The 21202-nt window shown below is 37.8% G+C and overlaps 1 protein-coding gene across 2 annotated transcripts in view; it reads left to right on the top strand.

Moving 5' to 3' along the window:
• The first annotated feature begins 3217 nt into the window (after positions 1-3217).
• Positions 3218-21202, top strand: part of cdk16 (cyclin dependent kinase 16) — a 35058-nt gene continuing 17073 nt past the window's right edge. Inside the window, exons 1-7 of one of the 2 annotated variants that reach the window (XM_082189165.1) lie at positions 3218-3690; positions 12220-12400; positions 15670-15834; positions 17732-17865; positions 18219-18344; positions 19488-19544; positions 20725-20839. In XM_082189165.1, coding sequence (XP_082045291.1) covers positions 12280-12400; positions 15670-15834; positions 17732-17865; positions 18219-18344; positions 19488-19544; positions 20725-20839 — 718 coding nt within the window. In that variant the 5' untranslated portion in view covers positions 3218-3690; positions 12220-12279. The remainder of the gene's footprint in view (positions 3691-12219; positions 12401-15669; positions 15835-17731; positions 17866-18218; positions 18345-19487; positions 19545-20724; positions 20840-21202) is intronic. The other variant, XM_082189166.1, reaches the window with a different exon arrangement.

Raw genomic sequence — 21202 nt, 5'->3', positions numbered from 1 at the left:
AACCTAGTTGATAACCTGCAAAAGCGTATCACTTGCTCAAAATGGATAGCTCATTCCTCAAAAGCAAGTATTCATATCAATGAAAGTGTCAGTGTCATCAAGATGAAAAGTCCTGACACCATTGTCTATGAACAAGATAGTCAAATGGCTTTGTCATGTTTTCATTATGACAGTTTACTCTGTAAATGTTTTCCAATGCAAAAAAGTCAGATCTTGGTGACACTACCTGAAAATGCTCAAGACAGCACTATATACTATTTGCTCAGCCATTTGAAAAATACAGTAAAGTTACACATTACTGTATTTAGTGAGGTAACTGAGTACAAGACACTGAATATGTATGTTTCACATTTTTACTGCATATGCTCTTTGCAATTCTAATTTGTTCACAGCATTGTGCAAAAGAAAAAATACACTCTTATTTACAACAAACATAAACTCCCTTTGGGTAGAGCTGTGCACATTGGTTGCAACTAATGCTTCACACCACTTCTCATCAGTGAAAGCTGAGATTCACCTCAGAGAAATAGTTCAGTTTAGGAGACATTTTCAGATTTTTTTTATTTTATTTTTTTAAATGTGTAAAATTTGCTTGACAGATTTTGACAACTAGTTCAACATTTTTGTATGTAATGACTCAAGCAATGAAATGAGGACTATTAGTTTTATATGGAATGACTATTCAGCATTGACAAGTATAGTTAATTTTGACTGACATGACATAAGCAAATGATAATGTTATGAAACAGCAGAGAGTTGTATGAAAGCAATTGATGCATGTCCAAAAGCATTTGCAATTTGTTGGAAGGAATGAGAAACTGCTACTATGATGTGCACAAATTACTAAATGTTGTGGAGGTTGAACTAACTGTTGTGCAAATGTAAATAGTGATGTGAGAAATGCACCAAAGCGACTGAGAAAAACTGTAAATTTATATTATTGAGTATTGAGTATTTGTGCATGGATCTACCAGATGATTAGATTAAAATAGCTTGAAATTTGCTTGTAAAACCATTTTGTCAAATGTGAAACATTAGGAGCACGATGCTTTAAACACATAAAAATCACATATACACTTTTTTTTTTTTTTTTGGGTGGTAAAACCAGAGATTCATAAAAACACACTAACATGAGCTCATGCATGAGGCTTATGAGAAAACAGAGAAAGAGAAGAAAGAAGGAGAGAGAGAGGTTAAAGATCCTAAATGTTGTACATGTCATTCCCAATCTAAATCATCCACACACACAAACGGTTCATGCATCACATACACAGGTACATCAGAGCTCCGGCGTTCTGTTGTTCTGTGTTGTGGTTCTGTGAACATCTAATGCTGCGTAATGGTGCCGCAGTGTCGCTCGTAACATGTTAGGCACTTGAAATGTGACTGTGCTAATGAATGCAGCACATTAAAGCATGCGTCAATGGGTTTGCCTTTTAGGTTTACAATCAGCCACTTAACTCTTCTTATCTGCATTATTATTCACCAGAATAAATAAGACCTTAATAACATCCTTAAATCTAATGAGAGCCCAATCACATGTGGTGGTCATCTTCAAGAAATAATAAGCATGGCATAGTGCTGAAGTCACCTGACCTGGCTGAACAGTGGCTACTGGTGGGCGAAAGAGGCATTTTCAAAAGTGCTCTCTTAATCAAGACAAGGTCAAACATACATGTGTGCCCTTGCGTGGCTAAAGTGTTAAACATAATTAAGGGCTTCTGAGCATGGATGCTGAAAAACAACACGATTTGTAATGCTTTTTTCCCAAATGCATGGTTATTTATAACAAAAAGTATAACCTTACAGCATATAAATATCTACGGCTCATTTATGTTGTATTTTGTGTATTTATACTTGATATATATATATTATTTTTTATTAATTTTTTTTATTATATATATATATATTTTTTTTTTTCATGTAATAGTGATATTTGCTGGCCTGGTGACATGGTTCAGATACAGCGCCCACAAAAAGGGCTTTAAGTTTTTGCATTCAGTATCTTCCCTGGTGAAGCAAAAATGTTGGAAGCTATCAAAAGAACAAAAGAAATGTTCATTTGCACCCAAGGCACATTGACGCAACCCCCATACAGTGGGTTTCCAGGACTAAAGGAACTGCTGGGGGCTCTGAGGCATGCCAGAGTGGTGACTCACTGTGGGGCTCCACTGCTCTGCATCACACACACACACACACACACACACACACACACACACACACACACACACACACACACACACACACACACACACACACACACACACACACACACACACACACACACACACACACACACACACACACACACACACACACACACACACACACACACACACACACAGACACAGACACACACACACACACACACACACACACACACACACACACACACACACACACACACACACAGAGAGAGAGAGAGAGAGAGGTTAGGTTTCACCCAGCCCTTTTAACCCCTCTCGTTTAATTATCATATAAATCAATGCTGTCAGTGCATCAGGCAAGATATTCCAAACAAAATGCTCTAATAAGGTTACATGTGATTAAAGTAGTTATGCCATTTTTGACATTGCAGGATACACCGAAATGCACTGCATTATTTAAAATAATTGTAAGTAAATAAACAAACGCTTTATATCATATATATATTTATAGGAGGACCAATGTAGGTTTTTCCCCAAGTGAATTTTGGGATATTTCTTTTATTTGAAATAAATATATAAATATTTAAAATGTCTGAATTCCATGCCTGATTACAAATAATTCTAATAGAATGATGATTTATTACTTCAAACTAACAAAAAGACAGACAGACAGACAGACAGACAGACAGACAGACAGACAGACAGACAGATAAACAGACAGAATACCACTAACATTCAGACTTTCTGAATTCCTGTATAGCCTACTCATGATCTTAAACTAGGGTGGAACAATGTAAATCTACATTTAGAAACCTTTTAACTGATAAAACTGATCCTATTACAAACAACTGCAGTTTAACGTAATTTCGTAAACAAATAATATGGCAAAAATGTAACAGCTCAGCATGACATACAGTGGCTTACAGCATTCTGCATTACTGCACTCCCACTGCCTCTCCCCTGCGCATTCCGCCTGAATGGTACAGTCTGACTTGCTTGAATTTAATTTGGATCAGCCCATTATAAGCCAGTTTAATTTATTAGGGGTAGACGCTTGCACTTCGTATTTAAATTTCATGACTGCAGGGACGCATAATTTCCTGAACCAATCTAATCAAGAATACATTATAATAAAATGGAGATATAACATAAAACTCATTAATTACACATGAATTAGCCCAACGGCATAATTAAATGTTCTCCAGCCTATCCAAAGAGTCCTGGTGGTGGTGGTGGAGTGAGTGACTCCTGAATCTATTCGCAGCTGCTCTGTCGCTTCCATGATCCACTCCAGTCCGGATTTGGCAAGGAAAGGAACAGCTGCTGTAACGTTTTAGCAAAAAGGAGCAGTAGTGAGACATGCGGGGTCTGGAGGACTCGCTCCAGCAGCATTGGAGACCGGACGAGCAGCAGCAGCACTAGATGATCATGGCCGAGGACTATTGGGAGCGCGAGGCGGCTTTGGGATTTTATTACTGCTGTTAAGATTACACGAGCAACACGCACTCACTTACAAAAGCGCACACGGATCTCAACTCCACGGGTAAGAAAACCACCCCTGTCCACCCTGATATTTCATATAAAAGTGGAAAAAGCATCATAATGTGACAGAAAAAGTACATTTAGGCCGTTTTTGTGTGAGTTTATTTGAGCCGGACTATGTGTGTGAGATCCTGTTTGGGTCGGTTGGGCTGTCTGAATGAAAACTGAGAGATTGTTTTATGATATATGCGAATGGACAACAGTAAAACTAGAATGAATGAATAAAAATAAAAAGGAATCATTCCCGCATTCCTGTACAATGGCCGTTTCATGCTGGTCTTTAAAGCCAGCTAACTAGCTAACCTGGCTAGCTTGTTTATGTGTGTTTTACTGTGGATTAGTCAGCAGTCTGGCTGCAATCAATGTTTAATTTCCTTATTTTTGACTTATTTATGGCTTGCCTGAATATTTATCTTATCCTGAGGGAGTCGTGTGTTTTATTCAGTCATGTTGTGCTCTCTAATAATGTCATTGAATTACCTCAAATGCTTATACAGTATGCATTCATTAAAGGTGTATGTTCATTTTAGGCAGTTTTGTTTAACATTCATATTTTAAAAGGTAATATTTCATGAAATGGTTTTAAAAAGAGAGGAAACATAATCGATGACGTACTTTACTGTGGCATTGTATCTTGTGATGACAACGTAACGTCACTCATTCAGAACATGATGTGGTGTTATATAAGTCTACGTCATGGTTGTGAATATGTAGTATTGTTTTAATGTTATCCTGGGGTAAAGCTGCGTTTTTAGCATAAAAAGGCCATAATGATCCTTCCAGCTCACAAGGATTTGCAGAGCTAGTGAAACCACTTTTGGTGCAAGTTAAACTGATGGAATGGGGAAGGAGAGAGGGTCAGGGTGATCCTGTCCGACTTGATCAAAACATTGTGTAAGATACAGCAAGGAGAAGCCTCAGTTAAAGACTTGAGTCTGGTTTAGATGGAGGCACATGTTTGACATTTGCCGGTCTGAATCAGAATGGCTTGTTGGAGGCGTACTGTAAATGCATGTTGAGTGGGTTTGTTTCTGGAGTATTATCATAAGGTTGTGACAGATGGTTTAAGAGTCTTTAAAGTTTGCTTTCCTCCCCTTACACAGTTGTAGCAGAAGCATGCATAATTGTGATGGCGTTCATCAACTCACATTTAAGTATTAGTTTCCATTGATTGCTTATTTAAAAGAAATAGGGAAAGCACTTGACCTTTGACTTCCGTGTCGGGAGTAATTGGCTTTGAAGCAAGACTAGAATAAGTCCAAAGGAACGTGCATTGATGCTCGCAGAAATGGTCTAAGGGTATTCTTTTTTGTGATAGAAGGATATATTGACTGAGATCTGTTCATGATCGACTGATAAACAGAAGTTGTACTACATCTTTGTTTTAGTGCCACAAATCTACCAACAGCTTTTTCAATGCATATAGTTTTTTTTTGTGTGTGAATTTGAAGAAAATATTTCTTTTTAGCGCTTCTGTGTATTTTCTGTCATTATGTAATCAGCCTTATATTGACCTGCTCTCTAGGTCTCCGTATCCGCATCAGTCATTGGAAAAAAACATATTGGTCAAGCATTGGCTTATTTTGGCAACATGATCTTGTTTTTGGTATTGTAGGCTTAAAGATATATTCCCAAAATACCTTCATACCATTTTTCCACAGTATTTCTGGCGTCGTCCCTGACTTTGTAATTGTACGTGGCACGTTGTTGACAACAAACTATTCCTCTGAGTAAGTTAATAATAAAAATGAACATTATTGGTGTAGAATCTTTCATACAAGGATTTAAAATTTTTTTTTTAAATCACTTTGCAAGCTGCATTATAATAAGCAAAAAGTACAAGTAAAACGAGTAAAAAATCCCTTAAATAATTAAAAGCTAAAATAAGAAGATCTGGTTTTAGCTTTCTCTCAAAAATATTTAGCAATCTGGCTTCCTTAATATCTGTTGGTAGTGTGTTCGATAGCTTTGTGCATAATTGACAAATGCTTCATCCTGTTGCAACTGTTGCAAGAGGACTTCATTATTGCGGCGGTATTTGAGAATGTGCGATCCCATAATTCCTCAATGAATAGCATTGTCCAGTTGGAAAGTAACCTACTTGAGCAGCCTGATTTTTCCAGTCCTGGCATGTGTCACCACAGCAGAATAATATTAATGAAGTGCTGCACTGTACGGACACCTTCTTCAACTTTTCTACCACCACAGGGGAAATGACAGCAACACAAACACATTTGCGCTTAGAGGCTGGTTGATGTAGTGCTGTCTGGACCTGGTGTTCCAGAATCAGTCTCTATGAAGGTCACCCCCGTTGGGGTGTCACCTTGTGTTTGGATGCATGTCAGTCTAGTTGGAGAGGGATGTTTGTGTGGCTATGTGGCCAGTATGAACTGGTGCTTTATTTAACTCTTGCATATGATCACATGCGAATTAAAGATGTTTTACAGGAAACATGCCGCTTTTTGCCGCTTGGCTGAGCAGGTTTGTAAACTCATCCACATCATGGGCGAAGACCAAGCTGTCACTGTCAGTTGTCTGAACCCCATGAAGCTTTAATTGACTTATGGAGTGGATAAATGAGCCTCAGCTTGTGCCGTATTGATGCAGGTGAGTTAAAGAAACATCGTTGCTCTGAAACCAAACCATGCCAGTCTGTTTGCACTGCAGGACAGTTGAGATGCGGTTAGTCTTGTGTTAGCTAGCAGGGTGCCACAGAATGCTGTCCTGTATGCGGTTTTGATGGTCGACTGCTGAAGGCAGTAATGAAAATTGATAGAAAGAGTCTTAAAGAGTCATCTACCCTGATTAAGCAGCACTAAGACGTTGCTGAGAGCTGAAACCGGCCCTTAACCCAGTGTTGACCGCTGATGCTCTCCTCTGGGGCCACAATCACTCACTAGGTCATGAATGAAGCCAGTGTGTAGTGAAAAATGGGTGGAGGGCAAACAGGTTAAGCTTGCGTATATATAACTGTCTTGTTTGTCTTAGATTACTGAAATGATTGGACAATGATTAGATTTATCTTTGCATCAGAGCAGCTGATATAACACACTCCTTTGTCAGCCATTCAGCCACCTTTTCTTTTCCAGTTGAATGCGACTGATTGTTGTTCAAAATGCAAAACGTGATAATAAATATTTTCCATAGTGTCCAGAGTCAAAGTCCCTCTTCAGGGCTGTTGACATCCTAAACAAGATCGAAGGTTTGTGGATCGTATGATTCAGAAGATCTGATTTTAGGCTGGTTGGTTTATCTTAGTTTATAGGAAGGATGAACCAAAGAGGCTTCAAATGCCTTGTAGTGCCTTTATTGCCATTGGCTCTGTCCCCATTTATTTGGTCCTCTTTTTTATATTTCTCTTGAACATCTGTTTTTTTTTTTTTTTTGCCATCTTGGATTTCAGGCGTGCTTCCGTGATTTCCCCCTCAGGGAAGAAAGGAAACACCACTCTCACTATTTCAAGTATTTCAACTATTTATAATATTTTTGGTGTTAACCTTCCAACTGTTTGCCTTGGAGTGGCTTAAAACCCTTTGGACTGTTCACTATGTGCCACCACATGCTTTAGATTGAGATGACGTGACGGTTAAAAACATCGGTAAAGGTTTTCCTTGTGTCATCACTTGCGTGAATGATTCCAAACCTGCTTTTAAACCCATCAACTTGGATTTGACATGTTTGTATCACTTTGAAAAACTGCTGGGATGTGTATTTTCTTGTCATAAATGCCTCTTTGGCAAATTAAGGGTGTGTTCATGCAGTTCAGGTCTCTTGGTTCTTTTGATTCGTAGTCCCGAGTCCCAACCAAAAAAAAGAAAATTATATATTTCATTTTTAACACTGAACCTAAAGAAAGAAAAAAAAAAAAGCTTTTTTATTTTGTAGGGGTGTAATGAAACATACGTACTCACCCTTATGTCTTTTCAAACCCATAAGATTTTCCTCATCTTCCAAATACAAATTAAGATATTGTTTATGAAACCTGAGAGATTTCTGTCCCTCCATTTTAAGTCAATTCCCCTAAAGCCTAAAAGATCCAAAAAAGGTCATAAAGGCATCGTAAAAATCAAGCGAGTGGTCTACTCCAATCAAGTCTTCTGAAGAGACACGATGGCTTTATATGGTGAACAGATTTACAACTCACATACTGTAGTAAACACGGGCGTTTAAATGTACGTGTGTGTGTGTGTGGTACGCGAAAACGACATGAGGGTGAGTAAATCAAGAATTTAAAGCAACACTAAAGAACTTTTTTTTTTTTTACCTTAAAATAATGTTTCCAAAATCGTATCAGTGGTTCATCAAGTCGTAACGGGGTGAAAGGCACTTCTGGATTCGCTTTGCGTCCCTATATCTGCTATAACCACTCTATGCAAGTTTGCCAAACCGGGTCGCGTTTCTGTAGTCCGAATGAGACATAAAAAAACTACAAATTTGACTTGCTTTACGTCAAGCGTTACAATAGTCATTATTTAGTTTTTCTTTTTTTCTGATGTCGCAATACATCATGCTTTCATGAAATCATGCATCATACTCTACCTTGTCTGTGGACATCGTTCATTCCAAAGCCGGTGCTGGATAAACAGCGAGTGTGCGTGCGACAGTAGACTGCGGGCAGCGAAATTATTTACGACAGCGGTAATGGACAATTCCGCTTCCAACCTGTAGGGTGACCGAAGAGGAAAAGTTCCTTTGTGTTGTTTTAAAATTTTGGATGAACTAATAAAGTTTGGGAATAGTCATTTTGACACGCTTTTAGTGAGCACCGGGAGAGTCTCTGCAAGCGGCTTACATGTACTAACCACATATGTGTACTGTGTTAGAAAAAATTACAGTTTTCAGCGTTTCAGTAACAATACTACATTATATTTAATGTTGAATATAATGTATAATAATGAAATGGGGGAATATTTGTAGGTCCTGATTAGTGTTGTCACGATACCAAAATTATGACTTCGATACGATACCAGACCAAAATACCTCGATACCGATACTGAATCGATACCACGGCAAAAAAACTAAAACAGTAAAAGTAATTGAAAAATATGACAGAACTTACAAATAATTTTTTTATAAATTAATTTTAAAAAGCTAAAAACTCACATGACCAGTATGTTCCTGCCCTGCGTTATGACCATTCCCTACTCTTTATTAAAAAAATAAAATAATAATAATAATAATAATTACATGTCAGTGTGAAAGTCCTTACCGAGATGTTTGCAACAATCATATAATTATCAATCATGCTAACATTTACAAACCTTTCACAACTCTGAACAGGTTGGGATGACCAAAATCTTATTTCATGATACGAGTCATTTAATTTTTTTATTTTTATGTAATTTTATAATTATAATATAGATATTTAATTTAATTGTAGGCTATCTTTGTTATTAAAAATAAGCAAAAAAGCAATTTACAAACAATATGACAAATACTATAAGAGAAATAAAATAAACAGTGCTTAATTTCTTTTTTGAAAGCTAAATAGACCTTTTGTAGCTGAAAAAAATAAGGTCTTCAGCTTCACTCTATAAATTAACTATAGACTGATTCTTAATAAATAGATTCAATTTATTCAGTCAAGCATTGGGTGACTGTCTATTTTCTTTTGTTGTTGGATTAACATTAATCACACAGTATATTACGCTGCCGGTCCGGCCCTTTAAGACCTGCACGTATCCAATACATTGGAACATATACGATTTATTTTTACTAACGGTTTACGTTCACTAAAGACATACCCTACTGTGTTTACGTGAATACTCGCCAGGACGTGCATTTTGACTATTCAAACCTAATAGTCCGCGAAAGAGAACTGAAGTCGCGATCGTATGCTGTCTGAACGGCGTGTGTGCGCGCTTCAGGTCTGAGCCCGGCAGCGCGAGCACGTCCTGCGCTTTATTTTCTCATGCTTGCAAGTTTCTTTGTCAAGTGCTGCGCGTATATATTTTACTGTTCTGCTTCCGTTGTTTAGTGAATGTACACGTCCTGACTCCTGCTGTCACACAGCTACGCAAGTTAAGAAATACTGCTATTATTATTTCACTGTCACTCTTAAAGTACCGGTACTAATAAAAGTTAATATCGTATCGTTTTTAATAGCAGGGTATCGCGATACCTTTCTAGTACCGGTATATCGTGCAACACTAGTCCTGATAATGCCAAATTTCTGATTTTACCAGTAGAATAGGGTGTACATTATGTAATACGTGATAGAGTGCAAAAAAAACAAAAAAATGCATTGGGGACCAGAACCAAGTCCAAGCCTATTCAAGTCCACCTCCCAAGTCCATACTAAATTTAACATTATAATCAACCCACATCTTTTTTAACTTGCTAGTACCATATTTCTTAGAAGTAATAATAATAAAACCCTCTTCTTTATTTTGGCGTAAAGTATCGTGAGTTTAGTGTCGTGAATCGTATCGCATCTTGGCATGAGTGTATCGTTACACCCCTAATATTTTGCGATGGAATGGAGCTTGCTGAACATCCAAAACAATGCTGTGTGCTGGGCTAAATTCGCTTGCTGGATATATGTACATGTCGTATTTTTACCAGCTGAGAAAGTGTGTAAAGGAGTCAAAACAGCACCAGGAATTTCTCCGTCACTCACAAACGAAGATGTGCTGCAAGCATACAGCATTTCCAACGCCTTTACCAAATTGTAATGGGCAACGTACCATTACATGATGAGAAGAACCAGGTATGCTTAAGCATACTGTCCTTTTTAGGGTTGTATCGGGTGACATCATGTTCTGTCTTTGGTCCATGTTACATTCATATTTCAGTCGAACCGCACCAGAGTTCGTTTGGAAGCGGACCGAGACCCATCTTTTCAGCAGTCTCGGTCCGCTTGTTTGGTGCGCACCAGGCAGCGTTCACACTTATTCAAATGAACCGCACTAACAGTGCAATCGAACCAAACATGGCACGTGTGAACACACCCTGAGCTTCAATGCCCTTTTACTTTTGAGTGGTTTGTTAGCGTTATCATATCTCACAGATGTTCAGACAACTCTGACAATAAATCTTAAGGAAATATTTCTAAAGAACATATGGCCTGTGTTTAACTTGTTAATAACAGTGTTTAACTGTTAGTGTGGACCATGATATCTATCTGCACAGGAAACAAGTGTTTGAAAAGTGTCAGAATCCCATCCTCAGGCAACTTGTTAGTGGGGCCACATTAAGTCCAAGGACCCAAAGCTTGGATTTGCAGTTGAGATTGTTGCCCATCTTTGTGCCAAAGCATGTGATTAGTCTAAAGGAAAGGCAAAACCTTCTGGCATTTTGGCTGTTCCTAAAGAGAAAGCCCCCGTGTTCCCCACAAGCACTGAGGATAATTTAGCTTTCTCTTTCAGGCTGAATGTGTTGAATGGAAAACTACCTCCGTGTATATATACTGTATGCTGCATGTTTAAAATAATCGGTGTACATTTAGGGACGGCCAAAACTGAAATACCACAGATTTAATGTACTGGTAGCTTATTAGCCTGTTAGCATACTACCATGCTAGCTTGGCATGCCCTAACTGATTAGCCTGCTATCTTAAAATACCTTTAAGCCTAGCATATACAGACGTTACCAGTATTTATTTCTGCTATTTATTATTTGTAGCTACCATTACTGCAAAAGCATAACCGGAAAGGCTCTTTTTAATTATACAGTAGGAGTCAGGAAGGAGATTATAATGGTTATCACGTTCAATTCTATTGTCATACTGCAAATGGAAGGTCAAGTCGAGACTGTCGAGTGCATTGCATTGTGGTATCCCACTCGGTGTGCTCTGCTTATGTGCACTGCACATTGTAGCGGGTCATCTGTGTGTTTTGTGCATACTGCAAAATAGTAATAATGCCATTCTCAACATTCCCATAGTCTCGCACTGTTTTCTCTGAACTTCACTGAACTGAGATGAATGTTCATGCTCAAGTCTGTTCTGTGATCATTAACATGTGTTTAGTGTTTTCTCCCTGCTCAAGACTCTCTTAGAGTTTTAATGGATCTCTGTTTGCACCTCTCTGTGAGTCTCCCAGTCGGATTACTTGCATTTCCGGCCTAAATACACTTGACTCCGCAATGTCTGCAATCCGTGAAGCACTTGCTTTATAAATGAAAACAATCTCACTTAAAATGACGAGTGTGAAAACACTTGCTAATTATTACTTATGTGTGCAACTACAGTTGACTGTGTGATTTGTTTATTTTAGGTGTGACCTCTTCCAGTTACTGTCTCTCGCTTTGATGTCTACTCTCAGTGCCATCTGCTCAAATAAAGTTCAGTGCTTATGAAATAAAGAAATTTGTCCTCTGAATCACCTCTCTGCTCCACATTTGTCTTATCATTGTTAACCCATAATCTTAAGATAATATTTATCCCATAATATATTCAATCATACAGTCTTAAGAGAACGGCGTCCTTGAAAATGCATGACTTTGCTCTGTCCGGTAATCACGGAAGATATCAAATGTCTCAGGAAGCAGCTTGTAACGTCCTGTTTGTGTGTTTGTGTGTCTCCGACAGGGCGGTTGAACAGTGGCAGCCCCTCCACCCCCCTCATCTCGGCCCCCCTTACCCCCACTGATGGACCGCATGAGGAAGATCAAGCGGCAGCTGTCCCTGACGCTGCGAGGGGGTAACAGCGGGGACAAGAGCATGAGTGAGACCATCAGCTCTCAGGACACAGGGGCGCACAGCGATTCCGGTACAGTAACGTTCACTTTCTTGAAATACGGCACGGAAGCCACACGCACTCGGCATACAGTGGTTTACTGAACACTTAACCAGTAAAGCATAGAAAAGTGGCCATTAGGGATTAGCACGATTTGTGGAAAAATCGAATTGGGATTTTTCTGGTAACTGTGATTAAAAGAATTCCAGGTTTGCACAATTTTGTCGTTAAAATGCTTATCAAGGCTATAAAATTAATGTTTATTACTATTTTATTATTACTATCATTATTGTGATTAAATAAAATGATAGAAATTTATTAAAATTATTATATAAAAAGAAAGTGATACTACTGTTGCATGATTCATTGTAAAATAAAGAAATTGAGTATTTAAGTAAAATAGTAATTTAATCTTTTATTTTACATTACAACTGTAAAATGACAATACTAATAGTTATGACTGTCTTCAGGGTTCACTCTGAAAAATACAGTGCCTATATTTATTTATTTATTTAATTAAATCACTGACTTAGCAATTTGATAATTGCACTAAGCCATGTTGTGATTTCGGTTTTATTTCGATTATTGCATTATTAGCTTATTAGTAAACCTGCGTAGAATCTGCATCTGCAGAATTCCACAGAATGTTCCGCAGAATTCCACAGAACGTTCCACAGCATTCCAAAAAACTCAAATGAATGTGTGAGTTCTTTCCAAAGAACTCACAGATTTCCTAAGAACTCAAAGTCGTCCCTTGCTTTTTTGTTTATTAAAAAATTTGACTATTGTGCTACTTTTAACTAATTAACAAATTTGACCATGTTTAAAGGCCCATTCACGCCAAGAACGATAACTTTAAATATAACTATAACAATAACTTTATTGGCGTCCACACCAATGCACAATATCGTTCTGTTTATTCTAAGCATGCACTTAAGGTTTGTCGTCCGCTGCTTTAAATGCTCAAGCTCTTTAAAGCAGGATGGATTCTGATTGGCTGTCATGTTTTTATTGTTCATCAGTGGGGAAAAAAAATTATTCTGAATGTGATTCCAATGATATCTTTTCTCAGTGACATTATCGTTATAGTTGTGGTGTGAACTCTGCTGTTCTATTTATATTTAGAAAGATTTTTTTTTAGAACTATATTATCGTTACAGTTATCGTCCTTGGTGTGAACGGGCCATAATTCCACAGATGCAATTAATGCAGAAAATGTGCAAACTTGTACTTACCTGTTTTATGATCACTAATCAAAGTTAGCGTGGTAAAGCATATCTAACCCAAACATTTGCAACATACTTACCTTTCATCTCTAGGTCGTGCTAGTCATTCTTTCCCAATATTGGGATGTGCATGAACTCTGTGGCATGTAATATTTCACACTCTCATAACCAGTGTGTATGTGTTTGTGTGTACGTGAGAGAGAGAGAGAGCATTCTTACCGGAGGGGATGAAAACGGCTCAAATTCAGCGCCATCTGTACAATCTGTTCCAGGGTTTTTATATAATAGCAGCCAGAAAGTGGCCAGAATTGTTGCTAATGGCCAGACTTCAAAAAGAACATTCATTCTGTCAACAGACGAGTGCTGTAAATCTCAGCATGTTGAGTGTAAAGGATGTAGTTTTAGTTGAATTGCTAATTTCCTCTCTATGCTTATGGTTTAATGAGAGATTTGTGGATTTTACTTCAGCTATGATGTAATTCTGGAACAGAGTAGCTATGAATTTTAATACAGTGCTTTTACTTTACAGCAGTGTTTCCTGTGCCACTGTTCAGTGGAGGTGCTGCACCTCTGCTGATTCTACAGCGCCACGGCAAAAGAAATTACATTTTACCCAAGTTGTGAGCTTGCATCTGAAATGTAATATGAAAAAGACAAAAAAAAGACTGTCTTTGCTGACAGCATGCAATAGAAAACAAAGCAGAATATTCAGCAGGAACATGAGTTTATCCATCATGATTTGATTATATTAGGTTATTATTAAATACAGAGAAAATTACTGTAAGTATTTTAATGAAAGATGAAAACAAATTTGTATATACGAGTAGCATGCACTAATGAACATATAAGACAAGTAAATAAGAGTTGACTTTGTAAATAAGTCCCGATCCACTCTAGAATCAACTAGAACGCTTCAGTCCATGTGGTTTTAAAGCTCAACCAGATCTTTTTATCGAACACAGGAAATGTCCTTCAGCCATTCGTTATTGAACGCATACATTCACCTCCGCCTCCCTACGTGTTGCCTGCAAGTGTGATCCGGTTATTGCATTAAAACATTGAAATGAGTTTTAAAGCCAATCTGTCAGGGCTGGCTATGGCTCTGTGTGCGTTGAGCTAAGCTACTGTCTCCTGCCTGCTGTTACCCCCTCTGACCAATCAGCATGCGTCTTCCAGCATGGCTTCCCATCTCAAGCTAACTGCACTGACAGTTCCTGCTCATCTCGACGGTTTCAACGAAACAGCTTCAGTTTCACATCTTATCTCCATAACCGTCTCACCCAAGCTGATAATATATATGTACATGCTATATGTTGTAATTAATTACCATATGCCAACATATCATCATATTGACTATGCAAATCCATCGCTTTCTTTTGTAGTGCGTTTTGGCATTTCTCCAAACCCTGCACAAATTTGAAATGCATTTGGCTTTCATATGCTGATGAATCGATGCCCTTGTGTGCCGTTTTAATCGCCGCCACAGTGCAGAGCATCATTAGAAACAATTACCGGCAGCGAGAAAATGAATTTATCAGTGTCGTTGCTTAATTGTGGCCCTTGAACCTCATTTACTAACACTGAAGATGTTCCTTGTAAATTGATCCTTAAATAACTTCTTTTTTTTTGTTTGTTTTTTAAATAACATTTTTGGAAAAATGAATGCATGCTCTAAAATTTGACTCTTTCTGTTTTTAATTTTGATATTTCCTCTTTTTTTTTTCTTCTCATCCTGTAACCTTTCCCCCTCCAACCTTGTTTTTCTTCTTCCTTTTCCTTCTTCCCTATTAATCGCAAACACTTGCAACCCAACATTACCATTTCATCCGAACCATATCACTCACTCCCAACCACTTCTTTTCTTTTTATCTCCATAATACGATAATCTTCTTTATGCACCCCTTTTCCATTCACTTCTGCTCCTTTTTCTTTCCCCTACCCATAATGCTCAATTCCATTATGTGTCCCGCCACATTTACATTCTCCTTCCCGGCTCCTTCTCTGCCCTTCCCCCCTTCCCCTTCGTCCTCATTTCCTCTGTGTGTCGTCCTCCTCCTCCCCTCTCCTCCCTCCCAGAGGCCATGCCAGTTGGCGGCAGTGGTGGTCTGCGGGGTTCAGTGAGAGGTTCGGGGGGTTCCTTCAGCATGCACTCCCTCCTGCAGTCCTACAGCAGCGCCCTGCGCAGACCACGCAGCCTGGGCCGCAGTCTCAGCTCCTATCTCAACCACACCACACGCCTCGGTACATTTCACACGCACGAACACGCATGCACACAGAGGACCAGAGTGTGATGTGTGTGAAGTTGCACAGTAGGGATGGGAATCGTCAGGAATTATTGCTTCCGATTCCATGTTCCTTATCGCTTCTGTTAATGATTCTTTTAGAAACCATTCCTTTTGCATTCACTTCCCTTAAAGGCCTGTTTTCAAACAATTAGATAATTTCTGCAGAACAGAACAGCCGGAGATTACAAAGCAACTTCTCTGTTTTTATTTCTCTTTAACTCAAAATCCGCTAGATTCAAAGTAGGTTGAAGAGAGATAGGAAGCAAAGATGAAATAATATATTTTTTGTTATATAATCAGTTTCTGATTGTGTCTGTCATTACTATTTTGCTAAAATGATCTCATACAATTCATGTATACAAACGCATATGTATCCTGAAAAAAGCGCATTACTCAGAATTTTTAATTGCGAGAAGCAATAAATCACTTGCTTAAATGTTGCTTCACATGCACGTTGGATGAAAATAAGATGTGCAATATAATGCTTATATTGCTGATTTTATTAGGAGTTTCCATCCACATTGTTGGCAGATTGCAAGCGTTTCAGATGGTTAACGGAACTGATCCTCAAATCATTCGGTCGCCGTGTTTTCTTACAACAAAATGAAACTGGTTCTTGATTCCCAACTCTACTGCACAGCTTGGACTCTCGTATAATGCAGCGTAGACACATACACTATTACAGTGGTTCTCAATTGGTGGGTTGCAACCCAGGGAAAAACAGTGCTAAATGCAAATAATAAACATTGAACTAACCGTATAATTGTGCATAATTAGGATAGCAAAATAAATATGCTTATCAAGAGAGAAAGAAAGAAACATTTCCCATATCTTTTGTTGTTAAAGTCCGTACGTCCAGTCAGACACTTCAATATTTTTGTATATTCACAAATGTCACTTGATGGAAAATTAGACCGATTCCAAAATGGTAAAGTTTACATCAATCAAAAATGTATTTTATCGCCTTTCAATCAAATCTAATGCAATTTTTAAAGTGCTTTACAAGTGTAAACAAGCAATTGACACAAAATATATGCAGTGACAGTAACACAATGTGATGTTCATGAAGTAAAAAAGAATACAAATAAGTGGTAATGATGTAAATAAAATAAACATGAATCATAGGATTATAAATCATAGAATTGTAAGACAATCGATTATAAACTAAACATAAAAAATAAGACTATAAATGTGGGTTTACATGCCATCATCCTCAAAGCATAAATAAAATTAAACGAGATAAAAGAATATAAAACCTAATCTACATCTGTTATTGGCTACTAAGAGCATGAAACTATTGGAAATTCAAGAGAAATGTGACGAGTTTTTGTTTTTTAGGACATTTGTTTTGAATTATTCTGATTTATTTCTTATTAATCTGCATCCTGAAGCAAAACCATTTGAGAACCACTGCGCTGTTATACACGGATATAGACAGGCTGAGTGGGGGTGGGAGGTTGGGTTATGATTTAATGGGGGGGATGGGGCAGCGAGTGAATAAATGAGAGTGCAAGATAATGACTTCTATTTTTTTTTCCTTTTGTGTGGGTACGAGACGGATCTCCTTTCAGAGCAGCTAAGTAGTTCCTCAGCTGTAGTGGTTTGCATCTCCGAGTCTTATAAATGCATCAGATGCGAGAAACAGACAGCTAAATGTGTAAGAGATGCATTTGGAGAATTGCAGGCTCACAGATCATACATCAGCATTACTTGCGTGTTTTAAAATAGAATAATGAAGAAGCGGAGAGACGTTTAGAAACATTACATTTGATTTATTCAATAAATTGCATCATTGTGACGTCAGCATAGCATGCCAATGTTTTTTGTGTGTGTGGTTGTGTCTGAAAATACAGAAATCGTCCACGAGGATGTAAAAATGGGTTCAGATGGAGAGAGCGATCAGGCTTCGGCCACATCCTCAGATGAGGTGCACAGCCCTGTCCGAGTTCGTCTGAGAAACAATCCTAGTCGCAAAATTTCCTCAGAGGTACGTTCACGTTTCTAACAGTGCATGGCTTGTTTTTCTAGCCACTATATTTAGAGCGTGACGCTCTGAATAATACATGACATGTTGGGTTATAAAAACATACAATTTTCCGTACTTCTGTTTTTGTTTTGTTTGCTTGAATTAAACAGTGAACGGTGTACCACATAATAACCATTAGCTTGTTTGTTGCTATTGAAGGTACATTAGTTGCGTATGACTAATGGTGCATTGTGGGTACTGAAAATGCTCCACAGCATGAGCCTGCAGGCCAGATGGGTTAATACTGTTATGGAGTGTAACAGAACCTTTAGGCCTTAACTAATAATGGTTTTCCCCTCCTCCTTCCCTCTCAGGACATAAATAAACGTCTGTCTCTGCCTGCCGATATCAGGCTTCCTGATGGCTACCTGGAGAAATTCAGCCTCAACAGCCCCCTGTTTGACAAACCGCTCAGCCGGAGATTACGCAGAGTATCGCTGGTAATGCCTCTCCATTGGTTTTCCCTCTTATTTTCCCATCATTCTCTCTCTGCTTTCTGTAAACCTCTTTTCTTTTTTTTTCCTGTCTCTTTTTATGGCCAGTTATGATTTTCAGCTCAAATCAAATTTTTTTCATGAGGTTGTTCACTTTTTAATGTGGCTCATATCCTATACTAGTCTAATAAATTTTGTAACATAACTCAATATATCATATTTTATTAAATTAAATTATAAGTTCTTTGGACTTCCATTTTCATGCCTTTTAGCCTCATTCCTCCTCCTCCTCCTCTTGTTCATTCTCTTCGAGTGTTTTTTCTCTTCTCCTTGACTAGTTTTGTTTGTTCATGGTCACATTATCATTGCTTTGTAATCATTGCGAACACACAGACAACACAGACTTTCATGGCATGTCTCGCTGCTGAGACCATTCTCAAAATATTAGTTCCTGAGTGTCATAGGAAAAAGAGTGAAGCTCATAAATTAAAGCCCCAAAAATCTAAAGAAGAAATGCTGCAGCTTTATTTTTCTTTGAAGAAAATTAAGCCTAAGTTTTAGGATCATTATGGGACTTTTATTTTATTTTAATAACATTTTATTAAAAAATTTTGTATGCATTCGGCAGATGCTTTTATAATACCTCTAAAATGTATGAGAAAGACTTACTAAATTAAATCATATATGATTATTTTGTAAATTGCCTATAGAATTTAATTTTTTTTTATTGTGTTCATTTGAAAGGAAAATATTCTTAACAGAATGTCAAAATCATGTTTTCAGTTCATTCATATAAAATACTACAACTTCAGCTGCCCTTGATATGATGTATAAACCCAGACCGTGATGTTAATTCAGTGCTGTTGACACACGCTTGGTCTGTGATGCGTTTAAACGCTTCATTTGTTATACTTCAGTTGTTCCCAATTTATTTTGGGAAGGGATATTTAAGCTCATGTTGTCTGTGTGCATTATATAAACCTCTGCGACCAGCACAGCGCAGCCGTCTGAAACGGGAGCAGTGTGATTTGGGTGCATTTTAATGAGTTCACATGAATGCCTTTGAAATTTTCTGCCCTGTATCCCTGTGCTAAGTGTTGCTTTTTAGGACCATGTTGTGACATACTTTTTGTGTTTGTGTGTCTGCAGTCAGAGATTGGATTTGGGAAGTTGGAGACGTACGTGAAACTGGATAAACTAGGGGAGGTAACTTCACAGCAGTGTTATTTTAGTTTTTATTTCTTTATAGTAGTTTCATTTGTTTTATTTCATTATAGTTTCAATAATATTTTGAATTAGCTTTTATCTTTATATTTTTAGTTTTTTAGTTTATTACTGTTATTTTTTAAATATTGCTATTTAAATTTATTTTTATATCCATTTAGTTTTTATTTAGTTGGTTGGTAAGCTATTAAAATGTTTGTTTAGTTTTAAGGTTTTCAACTAATATTTAAATTATATTTTACGCCATGGTCTGTCTGAATATTTGATTCTGATTGGCTGGAAGGTGTGCAATAAAAACATTTAATGCACAGGTAGTTCCAAGTCAGTTTAATCGCCATTCTATATTTACGCGCTGGTTCATTGAAGCGCACTCACAGGTCACTCGCACACAGAGATCGGAGATCATGCCGTGCACACACATAAACATTTGGCAGCACATAATCTTATCAACACTGCCCCACGACTTTTATTAATAAATTAGCTTTGCTACTGAATCGCTACATTATATTTATCAGCAACGTGAGGGTGAACAGTGTTCACCCTCACGTTGCTGATAAATATAATGTAGCGATTCAGTAGCAAAGCTAATTTATTAATAAAAGTCGTTTTGAAGTAATTAAACTCACAGCTTCACAGACGTAGGTAATTCACACACACATCTCTCATTTCTAATGCTTATCTCTCTCAAATAAATGCTATAATTCATTCATTCAAATACAGTTAATCTTACGCACTACTCTGATATAAAGCGGGCAGAATGCTACATCTAACAAACCATAACGTATGAAAATAACCATCATTTTTACCCTTCAGTTCAAATATTGCACTGCAAACTGCATAACAGCTTTAAGTTGTCAATGCTGGCAAGTTACCATGGTATAATTGGGATAATCCACGACTAGCTGTGCATGAAGCGCTGCTTCACGTCGGGTGGTTCTTTGCCTCCACGTCGTGCATTAAAAACGTTTAATGCACAGCTAGCCGTGGATTATCCTTTACTTGTTTCAATTGTATTTAAATGATTAACAGATCTGTTAATAGTTTTCGTTAATGATAATAACCCTTATTCACAGCCAGTTGTTCACAGTAGCTCTGTTCCAAAACAGCATTTTAAAGCACCATAGTCACGTTCCTCTGCGTTATGTCTTTTTCTCTCTCTCAGGGCACCTACGCTACAGTATATAAGGGCCGCAGTAAGTTGACGGATAACCTGGTGGCTCTGAAGGAGATCCGTTTGGAGCACGAGGAAGGAGCTCCATGCACTGCCATTAGAGAAGGTGAGTTACAAGCATGCCGTAGTGGATTGACACTAAAATTAGATCTGAAAACTACTGCCCCAAATTTCCCACATGCTTGCGCAGTGACAGACATTTGTATTCATATATGTGAGAGGTTCTAAATTAGCCGGTGAATCCATAAATTCACTATCAACAGCTTTTGTTCAAGTCATATGGAAAGCAGGATTTTTGTGCTCTTTTGAATAAAGTTTGATGTACTCTGACGTTTATTCAAAGCTTCTTCCTAGCACACCCAGACCAATAATGAAAATTAAACTGCAAAAATCAGGTTGTTTGAGGCTGGCAAACCATAACAGATATAAATGTTTGATTTTGCATCTTCAGACTAACTTTGTGTAGCTT

The sequence above is a fragment of the Leuciscus leuciscus genome, assembly GCF_965113295.1.
Source record: "Leuciscus leuciscus genome assembly, chromosome: 13".
Classification (NCBI taxonomy): Eukaryota; Metazoa; Chordata; class Actinopteri; order Cypriniformes; family Leuciscidae; genus Leuciscus; species Leuciscus leuciscus.
Note: the sequence above shows the minus strand (reverse complement) of the source record. Positions and strands in the feature narration are given on the sequence as shown.